The sequence below is a fragment of the Prosopis cineraria genome, unplaced genomic scaffold, assembly GCF_029017545.1.
Source record: "Prosopis cineraria cultivar Desert tree isolate PC_DT_omini unplaced genomic scaffold, ASM2901754v1 PC11, whole genome shotgun sequence".
Taxonomy (NCBI): domain Eukaryota; kingdom Viridiplantae; phylum Streptophyta; class Magnoliopsida; order Fabales; family Fabaceae; genus Prosopis; species Prosopis cineraria.
In genome coordinates this window covers 44,224,130-44,246,824 of record NW_026555342.1, presented here as the reverse complement: position 1 = coordinate 44,246,824, position 22,695 = coordinate 44,224,130, and the positions used below count along the sequence as shown (strand labels likewise).

Genomic DNA, 22,695 nt, shown 5'->3' with positions numbered 1-22,695 from the left:
TTATGTGTATTTAGAGTTATGTTTGGCAAGTTTTCTTTCATCCTTATGGATTCTATGAATCTTTATGCATTGTGCATAGATTTCTTTCTAGTTATTGATTTTGATGGATGCTTTAATGATTAATATGATTTATTTTGTTCTCATGCTATTGGAAACTTTAGTATGTGTTTGGATTTTAGAATTTGCCTTTGACAAAAGGGAATCTCAATTAGACTATTTATTAAACAACCTAAGATTAGAATTAATCTAATTTTTGCTTTAGATAGACATATACTTAAAACCCCTATGTAATCTTTTAAGGCTTGTACTTAATTGAATCAGAACTTGCTTGAGACATCATAGTATAGTTAGATCATGGATTTTGTAATTGATAGATACATAAATATAAATTAGAGCCTTGATTTTAAAGTTAAATTAAAATACAATAGCTAAAAGACTGCAAAATGTAAAAGGGAATTAGAATTCATAGGGTTCTCTTCAATTGTTAATCTTACCTCCAATATATTCTTTGACTTTATTTTATTTTATTTTATTGGTATTATTAAGTTAACAAAAACTTGACTCTTTGATTAGATAACTTAATTGAGATGAAAACAACTTTTGTTTGGGACTAATTCTTTCACGTTTGTTCTTTATGGGACAACCTTGATTTGCTATATTGCATTTGATCTGTACACTTGTGGTGTTCTTAAATTTTGTACACGTCACTTGTACAACTTTCATTCTAGCCTGGCAACTTGATCTTGTCTTTGGTTTAGGATTCCTAGTGTATTTGTCTCATTTGTTGGGTTTTCACACCCTCTTTTTATGACAAACATATAAATAACATAAATATGACTAATCTTTTTTACTCTTGCTAAATCTCTCTTTGCAAACACCAAAACCTATTATCCTTCCATAATTTTTCCAAAATGTCCATGAGTCTTTGATATTGTCATCAAATTCAAGATTCAGTCTAGGAGACAAATTTATATCCATCATATAAGCCTGAAAAATAGACAAGTAGATACCCAATTTAAATTGATTATAAATACACATCTCATACGCAAATATTACACTAAATCTTGTAAAATAATCTGACAGAAGTATATATACATAACAAGAAACAAGAATATCACATACTGGAATAGTATATTCCAAGTCACACAAAAGCAACATATATAAAACTAAACAAGAACTAAAAAAACTAAAAAGGGGCTATATTAAGAGCATAACATGAAAACCAGCACCATTTGAATGATGTAATAGAAATAGAGATATAAAAGAAGCAACCAACATACATCGCTTAAGGAAGCCCTGTGCATGTGTGCATAGAGCCAATGAAAAAACAACTAACAAAGTGATGAAAACCTGTGAACACCCTCCTTGATTATTTTTTGCTCAATCACACAATACCTGCAAAGTTCTTAGTTTTGGAGGCATATCAAGGAATTTCCCAACCTCTTGGAGAAACATGGGACTTGAAATAAAGTTCAATAGATGGCTAAGCTTCATTTCAAATGCTAAAAAAGTGAAGGGCCAATATTTTTTTTATAAGTTAAATGGTGTATTTTAGCAAAATGGAGAGGAAATAGAGAGAGAGAGGTTCACTACTATCAATTATGCTTTTAGGAGTGCCTTTTTCAAAGTGCTTATGGCAAAAAAAAAAAAACTTTGGTATGATGAGAAAAACTTATTGAAAAAGTGCTTCAAAAAATTACCTCTATTGGAATGCTTTCAAAAAGAGCACTCCTGTAAACATTAAAAAAAAAATAAAAAAAAATGAATACCTTTAAGAGTGCTTTTTAAAAAAGCTCTCCTAATGATTAGGTCATAGAAAAAATCAAATAAAAAAGTTATCTTTAGGAGTGCTTATTAAAAAAATACTCATATTACTTATCTAAAATAATTTTTTTTAATAGACCACCATTCACTTATTGAAGATGCGCTCCTATAGATTGTTTAAAAAAAAAACTTCATTTAAAAGCTTTTCTTTAATAAGCACCCTTAAAGGTTTTAGGATATAGGAGCGCTTATATTAAAGCGCCCCTATAAGAATGTAAGTGCTCCTATAAGATTCTTTTTGAAGCATTTTTATTTTAAGCACTCTAAAATAGTTCACATATAAGAATACTTTTTTAAGTAAGTGCTCTAAAAGGCAATTATATATATATATATATATATATATATATATATATTATTGAAAAGTCGCGCCTCGTCTCCCCTATATCTGAACCTTATTTTCGAAGTCCCGCCCCATCTCCTCTCAAATCTTTCCTTCTCAAAAATCTCATCATCACCGTTCGCACCTCAAGACCGTCGTCGTTGCCGTTCACGCCACAAGACAATCGCCGTTCGAGCCTCCGGACCGTCACCATCAGCCATCAAAACGCTTCCCCCGGCTGCTCGAAGTCACAGATTTGCATAGCGTCACCACATATCTGCTCCATGCAGTTGCCATCGGTTCAAACTGTGCCGCCGATGAGTGTTTCGTCTGGAGCAACATGAACTCATATTCACCATCTTCATTCTTGGCCGCCCGTGTCGTTGTTGTCACTGTAGATCAACTAGGTTTTTTTAAAAAAATTTTTAAATAAATATACAATCTTACAGTGTTTTTTTTTCATGTTGTTATATATATATATATATATGATGCATGCATGTATTAATAATATAGGTCTGAAAATAATAACATGTGATCTTGGTTAATTTTGTCAATGGAGTTAGTTGAGGATAAGAATGGATGCAAGCTGCGTAAGTAATGGTTCCAAGCAGTGAAGGACGGATGGGTTCATGAGTCAAAGTCAAGTAAGGATGGACCAATTAAGAACATTTAAAATATTATCCCCAAAGACTCTTACACTTCCACTTGTTTTCATCCCTGAATGAAGTATTCAGTTGTTTATTAAAATAATATATATTACTAACATGCATATTTGAAAATCAAGAACGCTGTTACTAAGTTTTCTTTTCTCATATCATTGAAATCATCTATCCATAAAAAAATGAGTACGTTAAGGTTTGCATAAATTCCAGGAAAAAAAAAAAGAAAGAAGAAAAAAATGAGAAATAAAATAATAAAACCTAGTTTTAAAATATGGAATAAATTTGGGTGAGAAGAAATAGTAGCGGCATGTGTACGTGGGGGCGAAGATTTTTTGGCTGAACTTTAATAAGGCAATATATGGTGTGTGAAATGTGAAGGGCAACGCATTTTTTTTTTTTTTTTGGGGGGGGGGGGGGGCGTGGGGGGATGAACAATTGAAGAAAGGATTGTGACAGGGACTGGATGAGTGGACTTCAAAGTCTTCGCACTTCTCCAGCCTGGCAATTTCATCATTCATGCCCCATAAAAATTTCGCTCCTCTTCTTCACCTTTGGTTTCAGTGCTCATCACTTGAGAAACATTTAAACTGTTTAGATTAAAAATTTAAGTTTAAAAGGTTTAAATTTTAATATTTTATTTTTATATTTATTATAAAAAATTATAAAATTTTAATAAATGTATCTTATCACCAACATGGACAATAAAAATTTAATTTAAATGGTCTAATTTAATATTAAATTTTTTTATAATTTTTATAATTTGACCATCTAGATATATTTTGAACAGTCTAAATTTAATAATAAAGATGATTTTTAAAAATTTTATTTTAGTAAATATAATATTAAAAAATAAAAATAAAGATAATCTTCAAATGGGGACTTTAAAGAAATTAAGAAAAAATTTTAACTTGAAAATTTAAATCCAGACTATTCAAAGTACATCTGGATAGTCAATTTATAAAAATTATAAAAAAATTAATATTAAATTGGACCATTCAGATTAAATCGGTATTATTTAGATTGATGATAAGATAAATTTATTAAAATTTTATAATTTTTATAATAAATATAAAATAAAAATATAAAAATAAATTCTTAAAATCTGTAAACTAGATTATTCAAATTGCTCATCATGTAATCAGCACTGAAACTAGACTCCTCTTCTTCCCTCACCCCTTTGTTGATTTTTTTTTTTTATTTTGAGTCTCTTCGCATTACTTTACAAAATATTTATTGGGACCAAAGTACTCCAATAATAATCTGCGTAATAAGTTGTGTGTTTGGATAATTAGTTACATTTTGTTTTTAATGTGTTTGGATAATTACATCTTCTTTTTTTTTTTTATAAGTACCTATGTAACACACCAAAATTTTTTTTTTAAAATAATTTAACTCAACCGTGGTTGGGTTACAGCCACCCAACACATTTTTATATCAATAATTTTAATATAAAATATTTATAATTGGCTTCAACTCACACACTATAACATTTCAGATAAATTTTTACCTCCCACATGCCATTAGGCTAAATCACATTTGTCCATCCTTATACTCCCAGCAAGTAAACTAAATCACATTTGTCCATCCTTATACTCCCAACAAGTAAAATAAGCAATTTAGTCAATTTTCAACACAAGCCAGTTATTTGGCCTTATAATTATGCCATTTTAACCAATCCAAAGTAAACCAAATATTAAAATTACAGTCATCCAAATTGTACCAAAAATAGAAATAGTTTGAAAGGCATGATTACATTTATATATTCATATAATTGACAATAAATAAAAAGCCCTAATATTGGCAATATAACACATTATAAATCATAAATTAAATACCCAAAAGAGACAGTGGATTTATACCACTAAGCCTCTGGGACTCCTCCACGTGTCATTCGTGGCTCTTCTCCTGAAAATTGTTAACCACATAATGAGACTCAAAAGTCCCAGTAACCAAAGCCAATTTATGATAGTGTATACAAACAGTTAAGTGTGTGCTTACTAAGTTAGAATTAAAAAATAATATAATTCCAACAAATATAAAAAATATTACAATACACACAAACAACCATCCTTATATCCCTCCATTAACCTCGAGCCGTAGCCCTCACTCGGTGCTAAATTACCCGGCCAAAGGTAGATTAGCCCGAGCCCTTACAAGCCACCTATTGAGCTCCAATAGGGGCGTACCACGTGGCACATAAATACAACAATAATAGCAAGTCTCCCAACACCTCCCACCATAATTAAACAAATTCATAATAATATTGCACAATTATACAATATTACAAAATTCATAATTTTCTCAATAATCACCCAATTAACAAGAAGTAACACTAATCACAAATTAAAAGCATGGTTACCTTGTGGCTTTTTCAATAAATTATTCCTTAAAATTTCTCTCTCACCACAATCTTCACCAGTAATACAATCTACAAATAACATATTATTTATAAATATTAGTTTCAATTTTTGAAACTAATAAAATAATTCTAATAATAGAATTAAAAATATAACATAATTCCTAATCTCAATCTTAATACAAATCTATAGTTAATACTATTAAGTATAATTTTTAACTCCTCTTTTAATTATCAATAAACATTAATAATCTAAAAATCAACTTCTAAACTAATTTCTATTATCAAAATTTTCTTTTTATTTTATAAATTCGCACCTAAAATACCCAAAAATTAAAAATTGAGTCTTAGCTTAGAATCATAATCCTATAGCCATAATAATTCATTTCTCATCCCAAATAATCATCTAAACCTCAATAAATCAACATATATTTTCAGATCTAGTTTAGAATTTGATCCATAAGCCATAAATTCAAAGATCATTAACAAATTTATACTCTATAACATTTATTATACTACTGACAACCTCAAAAACCATATTTATTCAACATAAATTCATCCCTCTTCCAGATTTTAAATTTTCTACCACTACAAACTCAGAAACCAAAGAAGAAGGATGACTAAGAAAAATTTTTAGAACACTTACTTAGTCTTGAAAAGCTTAAAATCACACCCTAAATATCCTATTAAAAACTCTTACCTTAAAAATTTAGATATTTCGCACCGGCGACTCACGTTCTTTCTATCTCAGCACGCACGAAGGAATGAATGAAGAAACGAAGGAACAGGTGAGTTTTTATAAAAATTCAGTGGGTCCCACATCTTTTTTTTAATTATTTCTTCTTCTCTCTCTCCCTTTTATATTATTATTATATATAATGATTGCACGGACGCCGAAAGAGGAAGCCAAACTTCTTCTTCTTCTTCGTTTCTTTTTTTTATTATAATAATAATAATTTAATATATTTTATTATTTTTTTTATTTTTTTATTATTATTTTTTTTATTTTTTTATTTTTAATTTATAATTATATCCTAAGTTAAATTTAATAATCATCTCCTACTAATTTATTTAGCTCTAAATATTTTTTCAAAATTTTATTAACCCAAATTAACTATTAAAATTTAAATTGGGATGTTACAACCTACACAAATAAAAAGTTGGAAGCATGGTTATTACTATGTGTTGAAGTTTATGAAAAAAATAATCATATAACAAGATGATCATTTTGCCAAATGTAAGTGTTTCAAAATTAAATTCATGTATTACATATAACATAGATAATTAATTATATGTTGATTTCTTTTGTGGTATTTCCAAGGAGCAAGATCCTTACATTTTTACCATGGAGAAAATAGAAGATGTAATTGAGTAGAGGCTAGAATATATTATTAGTTGTTTGTGATAGGTAAATAACTTCTAATGTTAGAAAAATACCATTGGTTATTTGTGATAGGTAATTATCTTCTAATGATAGAAAAATACCAAAAGTTTCATTTGTTAGCTTAGCTAAAGATTAGACAAGTTAGAAAATTGATTTAACTTTGTTCTAATTTCAATTTCTTTGGTTGTATACAACTTTTAATGTTGAATTATACTATTATTGGATTGGTTTTTGATATTGCTAAGGATTAATTATTTGTCATGAAATGCGAGAGAAAGTGAAAAAAGATATCAAAATTTTTTTTAAAAATAAAAAATAACACATAGGAGGGCTCTCCAAAATACGTGAGCAGTCATCAAAAAAGCGTTATATTAGTTGCTAGAAAACTCACTGCTCTCTACTAAATGCATGATGTGTTAAAGGTGCTGTGTTGAATTTGCTAAAAGATAAAAGGAGTCACATTGGGTGAGCTTAGGGTGATGCAAGATTAAGGTTTGAGTTTTGTATTGGAAAAGTATATTTTGGGGTTAAGTTGTTGAAGTGTTCAAAGAGATTGTATAGACTTGTATGGGTGTGGTGGCTTTCCTTTTTATAAGTACAAAGTCCGTTTTTCCATGGCTCTATACTCTAATTTTTAGGGTCACTAATTATAATTTTTCTTATAATTTTCTCCACTCTTACTTTTTCAAAATGGTGCGTGCCAACCAAGTCTTCCTCATTAACCACCCTCTTCTAGATGCTAAGGTGGGCTTGGAACAAGATTACTATTTTTAGCCCAAAGAGTTGGGCTTGAGGCAAAAATTATATTTTAGCCCCAATAGTTACTAATACATATTTTGGAAGAAGATGGAGTACAAGAACATACATCTGGTGACAATAAACTTCACTTGAACCACAAGCAAGACTGGGTTACAATTACAAACCTTGGATGGGTTTTCACGATAGATTCACCAAGATAGAAAGATGAGGAAAACAAGGAAAGGGAGGGAGTTTTTCTTCCGAATCATGTTGCTAGAATAATGTGAAACCTCCCATATATCATCATAGAAATTTAAGTAGTTACACAATTGCTCCCTCTACTAGTAACCAACACCACTATAATTATTTAACTAAATAAATCATTATTTAACTTAAACTGGGTCTCTTCTCACTTGGCCCAATCCATTAAGGGTGTAGTCTAACATCTCCTACTCATACTTGATGTATTCTTTCTCATATTCATATTCAGTGCTCTATTGTGGTCATCCACACACTACGTCTATGCCTAAGGTGCTTCTTTGGTTGGACTCTTCCTTACAAAAATTGTAACCACGAGAAATGAGACATAAGGTCCCAATAGCTAAAATTAATATACAAGGATGCATGCAATGTAATTAACCGCATGTAAACACACCTCCATAACACATTAATAGAAGTTACCTTTACTCGTGACTACAAGAACTCCCTAAAAGCATACTATCACCACCAATAGTGTCAATATCTCGATCTACTTATGATGTGACATTAATTATTGTTAATACAATACTAATTATGGCTGATCAAAGTATTAATACACTAACCACACCCTAATCCTAAGGTTAGGTTAATTAATTTAATTAACCTAAACACTTCCTATACACTTAATTTAGTTTCAATATACCTCTTAATCATAAATTTAACTTCTAAACACTCAAATTATCATGAATAATCACCTTCTTAGTCTAGGGCTTTTGAATTTAACTTAAACTATACTTATTTAACCTCAAATCATTCATTAAGTTTGCAACCTAAAAAATGAAACCCTAATATAAAAACTCCAAGTAAACTAGCTTATTAAGAGGTTTAGGTGTAAAAGAGTGATTAGAGATTTTACCTTAGGTGAGTTGGAGTCCAAAACCATTTCTAATTGATGGGAAGATGGAAACCCTACAATTTTCACCCTTAGCCTCACCAAACACCCTCACTTTTGTTTCATCTTTTGAATAGAAAAATAAATGCTGAAAATGCACCATATGATGGCATATGGTAGTATCAAAAAATCTCACTTAAGGCTAATAATTTGGGCCCAAATTACTCCAATACTTATTTTGAACCCCAAATAACCCTAGTACATAATTTTAGGCCCAATTTAAACCATAATTAGAGCCTAAATAATTGATTAATATTATAAACCTCAATCAGCATAAATCCTCAATCAAATCCTCAAAATACATGTTTCAACAATTAAAACCTCAAATACACACATTTCCTCAATTAAATCATAATTAAATCTCTAAATAAAATTTAGGATGTTACATTTTGCCTTTTTAGGAATTAGATTGGGTGTTAGAAGAACTAGCTCCCTTAGTTATATATGCCTTTCTAAAAGATTTATGTCACAGCCCAAAATATAGGAGTGATCGGTATGAGATATATGTACAATACACATACCCCTTGAGCCTTAACTCAAGAAAATTTTCTAAATACTTAATTATATTTATATAGAATTAGGAAATCTTGGATAATTTTTTTATTTAAACAAAAGCCTTAAGATTTTTGTAAGAATTTTGATAGCATCTTACTTATAAGTATGACCTTCCAAAAATCCTACAATACAATTCTTACAAGCAGATCATCACTAAAATCAGGAGCATAGCTCCATCTAGCCAATAGATAGAGTATATAACCAAATTAGAACCTAAATATATAAACATATTTTCAAAACACAATATATAAATTTTAGAATTACATCAAAAGAGATATTTATAAAACAAATCCCCACCTTACTCAGCAAAGAGTTCCTCAGTGCTCAGCAGGACGTACGATATCAACTACACTATTTGAGATCAAAAATAATTTTTCAGTAAATAATATCTCAATTACAATTTATGGAAGTAATGGAAGGTACGTCAATGAGTTTTTTTTATAAACTTAATAAAATCATTTGAAAATAAGCGCATATCTCGTGTTTGTGTGAATTCAATTACAATTTTATTAGAAATTTGAGTTCCACTTTAAACATGCTCAAAAATTTTGAAAATTATATAGTTCAATATAAAATTCAAATGTGATAAAATAACAGTTTATTTTAAGAAAAATGAATTTTTTTTTTTCAAAACTTATTCTTTTGTAGGACTTGATCAAATGATTAATAAGCATGGACACATAGTCTATGAAGATAAATAACTATTAAGTATAGACACACAGTTTATGGAGGTAAATAATACCAAGCACATCTCAAAGCTAGGAAAACAAGCGCGAGCATAAAGCTCATGAAATCAAGTGCAGGCATAAGGCTCATGAAAACAAGTGTGAGTATTATGCTCACAAATAACCATCCCTCTATTTCACATGCTTTGGCCATCACATGAGGGTAACACCTCCTAAGTACCTTGCTAGCTATGTGTATCATAAAATGTTAAGGGCTAATGGTACTGTTGTTAGCAACTAGCTTTTTGATTTAATCCCACATTTCAAATCAAGCATGCATGGGTCTAAAATCAACATATTATTTCTTTTCAAAATTGCTCATCAAACTCAACATAAATGGATGCATCTGTATACAAGTCCCATGCATGAATCATAATAGTTAATCATTATTTAAATATAAAAATCAACATTTTCAATATAATAAATACTTTCAGATAATCAATGGAAGGATGAATCCAACTCTTTCTATAACATATAATATAATGAAATACATTGTAATAATAAAATATAATATAGTGAAAACATTTTCATGTACAATAGTTGATAATAATAAAATTAAGATAATGAACCATAAAAATGAATTAAATTACTCTATCATTTGTTCTTTTTTTTGTGGAATAAAAAAGGTTATGTAAATAGAAGAGATGGCACATGAATATGCAAAATCAATATTTTTAGGAAAATGAATTTGCTAACGAATCATTGGGACAATATTCACTTACCTGAAGTGTTTTCAAAATACAAGATTCTCCTCTTACCACATTAATCAATTTTCTCTTGTTCTCAACTCCCTAAATATAGAGTATATTAGGGTCTTAATATACTTCTAACAATGTTAAAAACACTCTTCCAACATTAACACACACACACAAACAAACAAATAACGATTATAAATTTTAAACTTTGGAATCCAACACTTAAACGTAAGTTTCTTTATTGACATAGCTAATTTCTCAATTCACTCAAAAGAGCTTCATAGTATTCAAACCTATTATCATATAATTTACGAACAACCACCCAATCTCATGAATTTACATAATTACAAGTTAATTTCACAATCAAATTTCCCATGTGACCTTGATGTTAGTTTATAGATCAATAACACCCACAGTAACATACACCTCAAATGAACCAATGAAATTTCAGAAAAAATGCAAGATCAAGCAAAACTTTCCTAATAGGCATTTTATTGAGCATCTTAAAGACATGAATCCTTAACTAATACCAAACTTCCTTACTTCAAATTTCATTCTCCAAATTTTCTAATACCAATAATTGAAATAATCTAGCTCTCCAATTTAACTCCTTCAACATATATAAATTTTTTATACTCAAAGACGAATCAAATTTCCAACTTCAAATGCCTCACAGTCAGGGAAAAAAAAAAACAAACAAACAGAGAGGACAAATTCACAATCTCAAGCCATAACTACATACACGCAGCAACAAGGAACTGATAGATTGAAGCTCCTTACCCCATCAAACCACCAGCAACACAAATGAGGAAGGAGGAGTGCACGGTGCATAACAGGGGAAGGAAGCTTGGACAGCAACGCCGCACAAAAACAGAAGAAGAGCTCATAACCTCATTGGAAATGCTTGCAGTGACGACGAACGGCAACTTCAACAGTGATGGCGACAGACAAACAAGCTCTACGCCGACAAGGTTGAGTGATCTGTGACACGAAACAGGGGGAGGAAGCATTCATGAGCTAGATTCCTACAAGGATGGAAGAAGCTCCAGCACTACCCACGCTGTCAACGGTAGCTAGGACGAACGTCGGAAAAATGGAAGGAGAGAAGATTGATCTCCTTGGCTTTCGAACATTTGAATTTTAGAAGGAGGGGAAGAGAAGAATGGCGGTGCGTGCGTGTGTTTCTCATGTTTTTGATCTACTTTCCTTCATTTATTTGTTTCTTTTTACAGAAGGGCAAAATGGTAATTTGAGGCTGAAACAAAATTATAAAAATCCCACTCTTGAATTGGAAGGCTCGAACTCAGGATCACTTAGGTAAATGGCAGTAGAGTGCCCACTAAACCAGCTCTTCTTCTGCTAAATTTTACTTAAAAATTTATGGGTTATTATAATGTATAAGCTTTAAGGCATTCATCTTTAACTTTAAATGTTTTGCTATATTGTCAAAAGTGATTATCTTCTCGTTATGGATCATATTCACTTTCATATGCTCCCATCTAGAAGGGAGCGATCTTATAATATCATGAACTTTCTAGTCATTAGAAAATATGTGCCTAGTTTCTTTTAGTTCCCAAATCATGTTAGCCATTCATGCAGATACTTTCTCATATGAGTATTAGACTTTAGTTTATAAGTGCCAAACTTTATTGTCAACCTTCTTAGTTTGGTAGTAGAAGTATTTTCAAACTTATACTTTAGTGTGATCCACATAACCTGAGTAGTGATGTATTTTTCATACTCGCACATCATGTCATTAACCACTGCACTCAATAAAGTAATGCGTGCTATACTGTTTTTCTTTTTCAAGCCATGTAAGCCTCATGATTCCTCCTTTGTTAGGCAGTATTCCCAACTCCAGTTCCACCATTGTCGTAATCAATAGTTCAACAGCATCTTATTCCTCTAATATGTATGAGACCTTTCAATGTCAGATATCTTACATGTCCCCATTTAGTTTATCCCCTTTATTCAGTTCAGCAATTATATTCTTGGTAGCCATTCTCAATTCAATTATAAAACTATTCCACATGAACAATATTTTCTATCATTGAATTGAACTAAAGAAATTTTCATTAATATAGTACAGTTACGCATACAGTGTGACATACTTGCATAATTCTTAACTAGAATAAAATTGACACCATTAGGTCCATGATCAAGAAACTTGTTTGTACCTCTCATCACATGGATTCTAATAATGCCACGAATATCTATCAATAATTTTATACAAGTAAATCAAAGTAGATTTTCATCTATGACTCTAATAAAACTCATTTTCCAAGAGCTCCAACTCAAATAAAGCATGCAACAATGTATTAAAGCATTTAATCAAATAACTTCTAAAACATGCTTTACTATCTTAAAAAAAAATGGTCTTTGTACGTTTTTGAAACACAAATTCAAATGTACAAGACAATCATCTAAGAAGGTTCTCAACTCAAGGGTATTAGTATACATTCTAATTGATTTCCATTTTATCATATTTATTTTCTATGATAAAAGCTTTTTATCTCCTTAAATATTATAAGGTTTTATATTTGGTAAAAAAATTATTCCTCTTTTAATTGAGTTCAAAGAAGCATTAATACTTCACCTGAGAAATGATTTAGAGGAATTAATTTATGCTCTACTATAAAGGTTTTCTTCATGGTTGTTTATATGCTCTTGGAAAGCCCCTTCAAGATTAATTATGAAACTTCAAATTTATTGTACTTTTACCATTACTGTTTCACAGGAATATTTAACTTTCCATTTAATTTTGCTCATGTTTGGTTCAAATCAATAGCCAGTTTAATTTGATCAATTTTTGGATCACTTTCTCAACCCTCACCAAGTGGTACTTATGCCTCCAAAGGCTTTATTTTATAATTCTCACTTAAAAGATCACATTTTAGAATAAATATTTTCTTCGAAAACGAGACTTTATCCAACATTTCAGTGCTTTTGGTGACTCAATTTATATTTATCCATATGATAGAAATTTAAATAAATATAATTATTTTTATAATTTTTAAATATTTAAATTACTCATATAATCATTGAAAGTCTTATTAATTGATCTGAAAGTGCCAAAAAATAGGTCAATTACATATCAAAATGTAGATATCACATTTAGGAGTTTTTAGGAGCAAATTGCATCTTAATCGGATGCTCCACATGCCCTTAGAACAAGTCCTGATAAAAAATTATAAAAAAATTAAAAATTCTAGCAAAACCCTCTCTTAGAGGGAGAATGAATGACATGCACCACCACAGAGGACTTTTCTGACGACACATGTTGCCTTATTGGACTCCACATGTCGAGACCTTTCAATTGGTGCAGTCCACGTATCCCTTGGATCCCTCAATAGGCCCCACTCGCCACTCGGCATATTTTTCTTCTTTTCAAACCTAGTTTGACCCGCTTCAAAGATCCAAAACTGTTTTTTGTAGAAGTCTTCGTTTTAAAACCCAAATACTTTGAGGGCCATTTTTTTATTTATAGATTTGGGCCCAAAAACATGAAGCCCATAACCTAATTTTTTTGTTTTAAATAGGTCACTGATAGGCAAAACAACACATCATTTCGGCCATGTTATTTATGTCGTCCCCAACCTTTAGCAAGGTCACTCTGACTCAACTCGGAGCTTTTAATTAAGTTTGTTGGACTCGAAACTTATCCGTTTGATCTCTATTTTTGGAATTCTTAGTGTCATTTTCTTTATTTTTTTTCATCCTTTACACAATGGTGCCAACCATTCAGACTAAAACTCTCATATTTGATGATCCAATAAAATGAAAGTATTGGTTGTTTCTTGATATAGCATTCTTTTATCTTTTTAACATTTTTTGGTATGTTTTCTCCTTTCAATAAAACATTATACACCCAGAAAAACCAAAACCATGGAGAATAATACATAGCATCAATACACAACGGAGAAAATAAAAATTGATTTGCATTATTTCTTCTCAAAGTAAATCACAATAACAACAATATATATGAGATTGTAGCAGAAAAAAAACAAGTTACAAGCACATAAATAACTCTTGCTTTGATACAATGTAAGAAGGTGGAGTGCAAAAACGTACCTCCAATGACAATATATGGACTTCTCTTGAACCACACGCAAGACCATGTTACAATTACAAACCTCAGATGGATTTTCACAGTAGACTCACCAAGAGAGAAAGATGAGAAAAACAGGGAGAGAGAGGGAGTTTTTCTTTTGAGTCGTGTCTCTAGATTAATATAAAACCTCCTATATATCACAGTAGAAATTTAAGTAGTTCCACAATTACTCCCTCTCTTGCTAACCAATACTACCATAATTATTTATTCAATAAATAATTATTTAACTCAAATTGGGCCTTTGCTCACTTGACCCAATCTATCAAGAATGTAGACCAACATATTTAAGCACTTTGGTTAGAATAAGAAATATTTATTATAATCACTAAATTGTATTATTGACTAAATTGTCTTTAAGGATTATTCCACCGATACGAATGTCTCTAGTATTGCATAGATTCTTCCTGAACAAGTCAAGAAGTAGAAATCTTGGAGAGACAATTATAACCGATGCCTATTTAATGACCAATACTTTGACTAGATTAATGATTGGGTCAGTTTTTAGTATTTTAAAATTTATGATATAATTATAGTTTTTTTATTTCAATTTTATTATGGGCGCAAGATTTGTTATTAGTATAATGTAGGGGCCTATTCTAGTTACATAAAAAATAATGGACAAATAGTAAATGTATAATATTCATTTAATCCATATAATGGTTGTTTATTTATTTCTCAAATTATATGAGGATAAAATATTTGATTCATGAATACATTCAAATTAATATATACTGCTGACTTCTGAATTTTGCATCCGAATGTGTAAACTTCTATTTTTAATGAATTCAAACAGGAAATTCTATAATATGGCCTGAAAGATTAAAGCAAAAATTAAATATATAGGGATATTAATAGGAGAAATCAAAAAAATCCCAATAAAAATATTAATTATATATAAACCCGAGTCGTTTCTTTTACTATAGATCACAAAAACCATCATCATACATCCAAGTAAATTCTAGCCTTCTTTTCTACAATTTTTTTTCTCCATTATAGTAAAAAGTTCTTGTATGTACGTTGAGTGCTAAATGATTATGCAAGGCGTATTTGCTATCCTTTCTTATGTTTTGCTGCTTTTTCACAAGCTAAACCTATTTTTAATGTACTCAAGTATGGTGCTTCAGGAGATGGGCACACTGATGATTCTTATGTAAGTTTGCTATATAATGTCACCATTGTCATCATCCTCGTTTTAATCCTGTTTGTTCTTTGCACGGAGTCTAAACATATGAACCATTCTTTCTACATAGGCTTTTGAGAAAACGTGGAGAGAGATGTTGTAAGGCAAAAAAGGGGAATCCAACACTTCTTGTACCAAAGGAAAGAACGTTTATGTTGCAGCCTATGGTTTTCCAAGGTCCTTGCAAGTCTTCTTCCATTAATTTTATGGTAAATCGATTCAATGCATTTGCTATGCTGCTCTCCTATCATAGTTACACGTCTTTTGCATCGATTTAGATGATTCGGATAAATAGTTGTAAACTCTATTGCCATAGGCTTTGTTGGAAAGAACAGTGGGGAAGAGGAAAAGTGAGTGGCTGTATTTTCCTATATGTTTGGCTAAAAAAGAAAATTGGATTCAAATGTTTTTTCTCCTAATTTTTTCTCAAAAAAATGGATAGATTTTGGAGAGAAAACTCTATTTCTAAATTTACCTATGAATGTTGTTTTTCTGCCTCTCCTGCCTCACTCCATTTTCTTATATTTTGTTGTAGTTTTAAATTTTAGATGGTAGTATATTTAATAATTTTAGAAATAAAATTTGAAATTGGATAAAAAAATTACATCCTTTTACTCTTTTCTTCTCTCTATTTTCTTTCTTCTCATTTTCTCTCATCTTTGTCTTCTCTTATCAGCCAAATACTGTGCATGTGTTTTGAAATTCGCAGAGAATTTGGACTTACAAGTGAAACAACGGATTCCATCTATAAACACTTACAAGTAACTGCACCTTTTAGTGGATATAAACTATGGCGTAGTGGCATGAACTCTCCCCTTGACGCAAAGGATTATGAATTCAATCCCCTCGTGGCTTGAAGGAGGATTAAAGAATTTGGGTCCTGTTTAATTGTTAGAAAATATGGGAATGAAATGAATTAAAAAAATCAAAACCAAAATAAATTAATTCACCTTTCCTTTTCATACTCATAGTAAGCATGATGAAAACTCAATATATTATATATAAAAGTAAAAATTATTCATATTTTTTAAAAATTTTATAAATTATAACTCACAAACTAAATCACGTCCCCTTCTTTATAAATATAGTTTACATTTCCTTCATATTTTAATCATCTTAATTTTTTTATTTATTTTTTAATCCATTCTATTCTTTTTGTATCTATTTGGAAACTCCACGGTTCATATTTAGGAAGTCAATTTACATTTTTTAGAATGTTAAAAGTTGTTTGGTTAATAATTTGTACTTAAATTAAGCTCAAAAGTACATTTGGCTAACCTTATTTTCTATAGCTTTTCAAACTAAAGTACATTTTCAACTCTCAAAACTTATACATCATTCATCACTCTGACGTTCTCTACCCTTTCTTCCATCAGCAGCACCCCAATTAAATTAAATTAAAAACCTTATTTATTGTACTTTCATACTAGTTGCGTTATACTCCCAGTTTTTGTATTCTTACAAGATAAAATTAAATGCTTGTTTAATTCAATAACACTAAATAAAAAATATCAAATTATTTCATATTTAAACGCATTTTATAATAATTAAATATTTATGATAAGAATTAAATACCCTTCTCAAAATGCCTTGTAAAAAGATGGGGGGGTATTTAAAATTATTAGAAAAATATAATTATATTTAAATTGTTCTAATATAAAATATTATATAAAAAAATTACAAATAATAAAAATCAATGTCCTTTCAGTAATTATACATTCACAAATATATACAATATATATAATCTAAATAACTTTCAATTTACCAAATTGATTTTTAAAAAATTATATCCAAACACAGATTTCATTATCACATCTAACTTTTATTAAATTGATTTTTTATAAATGAACTTTTAACAAATTGATTTTTGACCAATAGAAAACCAAAAAAGCCCTTCATTTCTTGCAACGAAATGGGACCATAGGTGTGTGGGGGATAGGTAGATGATGTGTGTTGTGTACACTGTGTGAGTGATCCATGTGTGCATATGGCACTCTCTTCCCTGCGGGGAGAGGTTAATTAGATACTAGATATTGAATTATATCATGACGCGCAATTTGTTTTTACATTTGTTTATAAAGGATCTAAACGTTAAATTAAACCAATAAAAATTACATTTCCTCCCTTAATTCCTGTTTGACCTAACCAGAAAACATGATTTTGGCAGATTCGAGGAATCATAAGTGCACCAAAGGAATTAAAAGGTTGGAGATGGCGAAGCAGTGAAAGAGGAGCATGGATTAAGTTTATGTACATAGATGGTCTTGTTGTCAAAGGTGGAGGAGCTCTTAATGGCCAAGGTGCTCCATGGTGGGACTGTTTCCAAAAGTCCAGATGTCAAAGGCCTCGAGTAAGTTCATTGTATTGTCATTGATGCTGTGAGATTTGAATTATTGTTTAAATCTTATTTTAACGGTCAATATTTAAAATTTTAAAAAAATTTAGTATGTAGGTCCTAGTTTTAGAAAATTTTTAATTAGATTGGATAGTATTTTTGAGAATGGGGAGCAACTACCTGGGAACAAGGGGAGAGGAAAGACAAGCAAGAATAATGAAATGACATCACATCTTAATTCAAAACTTTAAAATTCAAGTTTATGAATCATTTCTCCTTATTTTATATTAATTGTTAAGCTCGACTTTATTTAATGTGAAACTTTCCATATCATTTTTAGTCCACTCACACTTAGACAACCTATCAATGTCTCTTTCAAGTATGAATTCATAAACTCCATATCAAAGTTATTCCAAACACCAAATCCTTGCTTTTATTTAGGGCTAGCTTAGTTTTTAGGTTTCAAACAGTATATCACATATAAGTCCCTGCAACAGCTAACCATATAATTTTCTTGTTTCAACCAAGTCCTTATGATTTAATTGATTAAAATTATTAATAAATAATCAATTTTATCAAAACAAAAATACTATTAAAATTTTTAATTTAAAAAATCAATTTTTGTAATAAATATATATATATATATATATGAGAATTAGGAGATTATCTTTATCTAAAATTTTGCGTCCATTAAAAATATAAAAATAAAATAATATTAAATCTTGATTGGTTTGGATGGTTCAAAATTGGCGCATTGAAACTGCTCTATTTGAATTTTTGTAAAACTGAACCAGTATAAATATTATACATTCAGAAATAGACAGCTGAGAACCATTTTCAGCACAAATATACCAAAAGACTTACTCGATGCTGTTCTTATTATAATTGATAAGATACCATCTAAAAAAAAATTGACAGTCCTTGGTATAAAATACTTGGTGAATGGGGTATTAATTGTGTTTTTTTAACATGACCCCAATTTAAATTCATTACTCATAAGAGAGAATGTATTGTAAATTTTAATTTTTTTCATTTAAATATGAGTAAAATTAAAAGTTTATCATATTTTCTGATGAAATAAATGACTAGGGAAGTATTTTCATGTAACTACATTTTCTTAATTCTCCTTATGAGGATTGTGGAGGTTAGATGTGTTTTATAATAGAAACTGGGGTAGTATAAAGTAAAAGGAAAAAACTTAGATATTCAACTTTAGATGTACACTTAATGCGATTGTTCTCAATTAAATCAATATATATATATATATATATATATCTTTTATAAATAATTTATTCTATAATAAATTCTTGTTATTAATACTATTAATACATTAAAATTCATTTGTCATAATTTAATTGGATATAAGTATATAAGTATATAAGTATATAAAACTAAGTATGTATATATATCTTGCCCATACTAAAACTAGATATGTTTTCCTTGACAAGTGAAGAAATTTAAAAAAAAGGAAAAAAATACAAAAATAGAAACTTCATTTACAAGTGAAAAAAATATAATAAATGAATATAAAAAGACAAAAATGCACATAAACCCAAGAATTGTGAGAGGAGCAACAATATTTACGGTTCATTAACAATATGTAACTTTCTGCATCGTTTAAATTTAGCATTGATAATTATGAATGTGAGTTATTTGTGCAGGCTGTATCATTCCATGCATGTGAACACCTTAAACTTAGGAGGGTGAAGTTGGTTAACAGCCCAGGAGGTCACATATCCTTAAACGGTTGTAATGGTTCCATTGTCTCCAATATTCATCTTGTTGCTCCTGGCGAAAGCCCTAACACTGATGGCCTTGGCATCTCTGGATCATCCCATGTCAAAGTCCGAAATTCTATCATGGAAGTTGGTAATTTCTTTCACACTATCGTGCCTAAGTTCAGTACTCATTCTCTCATGTTTTAATACTGAAATTCCTAATTTGATACTCCTAAATGCACCTAACAAAATACTCCTAATTTGATGTTAAATTATGAGACACTTTTAAACAAAATCTCACACACCAACAAACCTCATTAAATATACCTAACAATCTTATCTTTTCAAAATAAAAATATACATTTTTAAAAATACTCATCATTTAATATATTGTAGAGATTAAAAACAAAAATTAATTATAGAGAGAGAAATAGTAACATTGAAATTGATGCATTTAATGAAACTTTAATCTACCCAAAGTATTTTATATTTTGAGATGGAGAAACTCCTTAAAAAATGTCTTATAATTTAGGATGGATGGAGTATTAACTTTTTTATAAGGTATTTTCTTGTTATTCTCCCTAAAAGAAAGTTAATATCAAATTAAGATTTCTTCAATACTAATATTTCTAAATTTAGTACTCCTTCTTCTATGTTTTAGTACTAAATTGCTAATTTGATATTAACTTTTTTACAAAATCCTCACTTATCATTCTCCTTTTTTTTTTATTATTGTTTACTTAAATATTACTTTTCTTGTGTAAGAAAACCCGACTCATATCTCATTCACAAAATCATTTTAACTCTACCTATTTGAGTTATCGTCTTTATCTTGTGAAAACTATCCGATATCATACTACTACCAACTAATATTCAAATACATCACGTTCTTGAGGAGAGAAACTTTTCATCTTAAAGAAATTAAAAAAGATCGAGGATCGTTTCTACTTATCCAAATTAGTCATTGGTTGATTAATTCCCATTTGGGTCTTCTCTATTCATTCCTATGCATTTTTTATGAAGGTGATGACTGCATTACCATTAATGGAGGTTCCAATATGAACATTAGCGGTATCTTCTGTGGACCTGGTCATGGCATAAGGTAATGTCACTTAAATACCCTATATACTTTTCATTAATATATACATGTGTGTGTCTATATATGTTTGTTTGTGTATACGCGTTTGCGCGTACATTGGGAAATTTTTACATGCATTAGAAGTACCACCTCATTCATACTCAAGGGTGACTCTTTCTTGATACTCCCCCTTCCCCTCACATGGATGGGCGATGCCCACTTTTTAAAAAAATTTTAAAAGTGGGCCCCACCTACATATCGTGTGAGGCTGGAGGGATCTACGAAGGGGAGCACCAAGAGAAATATCATCTTGGTCCTACACGCTCTATTCAAATAAAATTTTGTATGTCGTTATTTTTAATATTTTTATTTTTAAAATAAAATTTATTTAATTTTTTTGCCTTTTATTTCTTTACAATCATTAATGATAAAATTAATTTATATTTACAATTATGTGATATAGCATGTTTTTATTAGATTGTGTATAAATGATGTGGTGTATTAAGTACATCCAAAAATTTATATATATATATATATATATATATCATATGCAAGAAATTTACAAGTGTTTGATAAATAATCCAATTGTTTTTTGGTATTTGTTGGTGAATATATTATATTTATTAGCATTGGAAGCCTGGGAAAAGGTGGAACTTATGGCGCAGTGGAAGAGATCCATGTCAGTAACTGCACCTTCACCAGAACTTCAAATGGAGCAAGAATCAAGACTTGGGAGGTAAGAAAAAGGTTACGTATAAAAATCTGGGTCAACCTGCTTGTTTGAATCATTAAAGTATTAAATCGGTGTCTTTTAACATTAATGTTTGTACCAGTGCCTTAAATGATTCGATATGATTGGATTGTATTTCGTTATATATATATATATATATATTTTGTGATAAAAGTACTATGATGGTATTCTTTAATCTATTAAATCCTATCCATTTTTACATTATTAATATTAAATATTAAATTATTAGCAGTTATTAACATTCTCTTTCAATCATGTCTGACCAAACTATGTGACGTTGTTCATAACCAGGGAGGATTTGGGTACGTCAGAAAGATCACATTTGAGGACATCATATTGAAAGATGTTCAGTACCCAGTGCTCATCAACCAATACTACACTGCTTTTGCTGCAACTGGTGGCAACAAAAAGGCTATAAAAATCAGTGACATTACATATAGGAATTTCCGAGGAACTTCATATTTTGAGGAAGCAATCAAACTGATGTGTGACAATGTTGTAGGATGCACTAACCTTGTCTTGGACAACATCAAAATTACATCGTCTAATCCTAAAATGAAGACCAGGTCGTCATGCTCAAATGCACACGGCAAAAGTTCTGCCTCCAACATTCCTCAGGTTTCGTGCCTAAAGTGACCCTTTTCTTTCAGAGTTCATCATTTTGAACTTTAATTAGTTTGCTTAGAATAGAGAAATTGTTGTCTATTTTGCTGATGAAAAATGAGAGTTTTCACTCTTAAGGATATGATGTTGGAATTGGTTGCTCCTAACCAATCAATTGAGTTCATATTCAGACTATAGAAATGATTGCAACCAAATTCATAACCCTAAATATCATTCCACATATCAATTCATGGGAATAGAAGAGATTGAATCCGAAAGTGTGCCTGAATCACTGTAGTCAAATTAAAAGTGTCATCACAAGATTCTACGGGTTGATGGATTGTTATTGTGATATTTCAGATTGTAAACATTAGAAACTTCTTTATGGTTACGGAAAGGGGTCAAAGAACCAATTTCTCATTATCATTGTAAACATCTTTATTATTGATGATGGAGAGGCACTTATGCAACCGCAAATCCTCCTTAAATGATGTTTCAAAGGCTAAAGTCA

At 30.0% G+C, this 22,695-nt stretch overlaps 1 protein-coding gene across 1 annotated transcript; it reads left to right on the top strand.

The window, feature by feature from the left end:
• Window positions 1–17,686: 17,686 nt before the first annotated feature.
• On the top strand, window positions 17,687–22,217 carry LOC129286541 (probable polygalacturonase At3g15720). Its single transcript, XM_054922491.1, has 6 exons — window positions 17,687–17,713; window positions 17,867–18,049; window positions 19,696–19,903; window positions 20,776–20,854; window positions 21,458–21,566; window positions 21,873–22,217. Exons 1-6 carry the CDS (start codon window positions 17,687–17,689, stop codon window positions 22,215–22,217), a joined length of 951 nt encoding a protein of 316 aa, XP_054778466.1.
• The last annotated feature ends 478 nt before the right edge of the window (window positions 22,218–22,695 follow it).

Coding starts and splice junctions, on each gene's coding strand:
- LOC129286541 (XM_054922491.1), top strand. CDS start 17,687: ATGGCACTCTCTTCCCTGCGGGGAGAG. Junction 20,855..21,457: donor GGACCTGGTCATGGCATAAG/GTAATGTCACTT, acceptor TATATTTATTAG/CATTGGAAGCCTGGGAAAAG. Junction 21,567..21,872: donor CAAGAATCAAGACTTGGGAG/GTAAGAAAAAGG, acceptor GTTCATAACCAG/GGAGGATTTGGGTACGTCAG.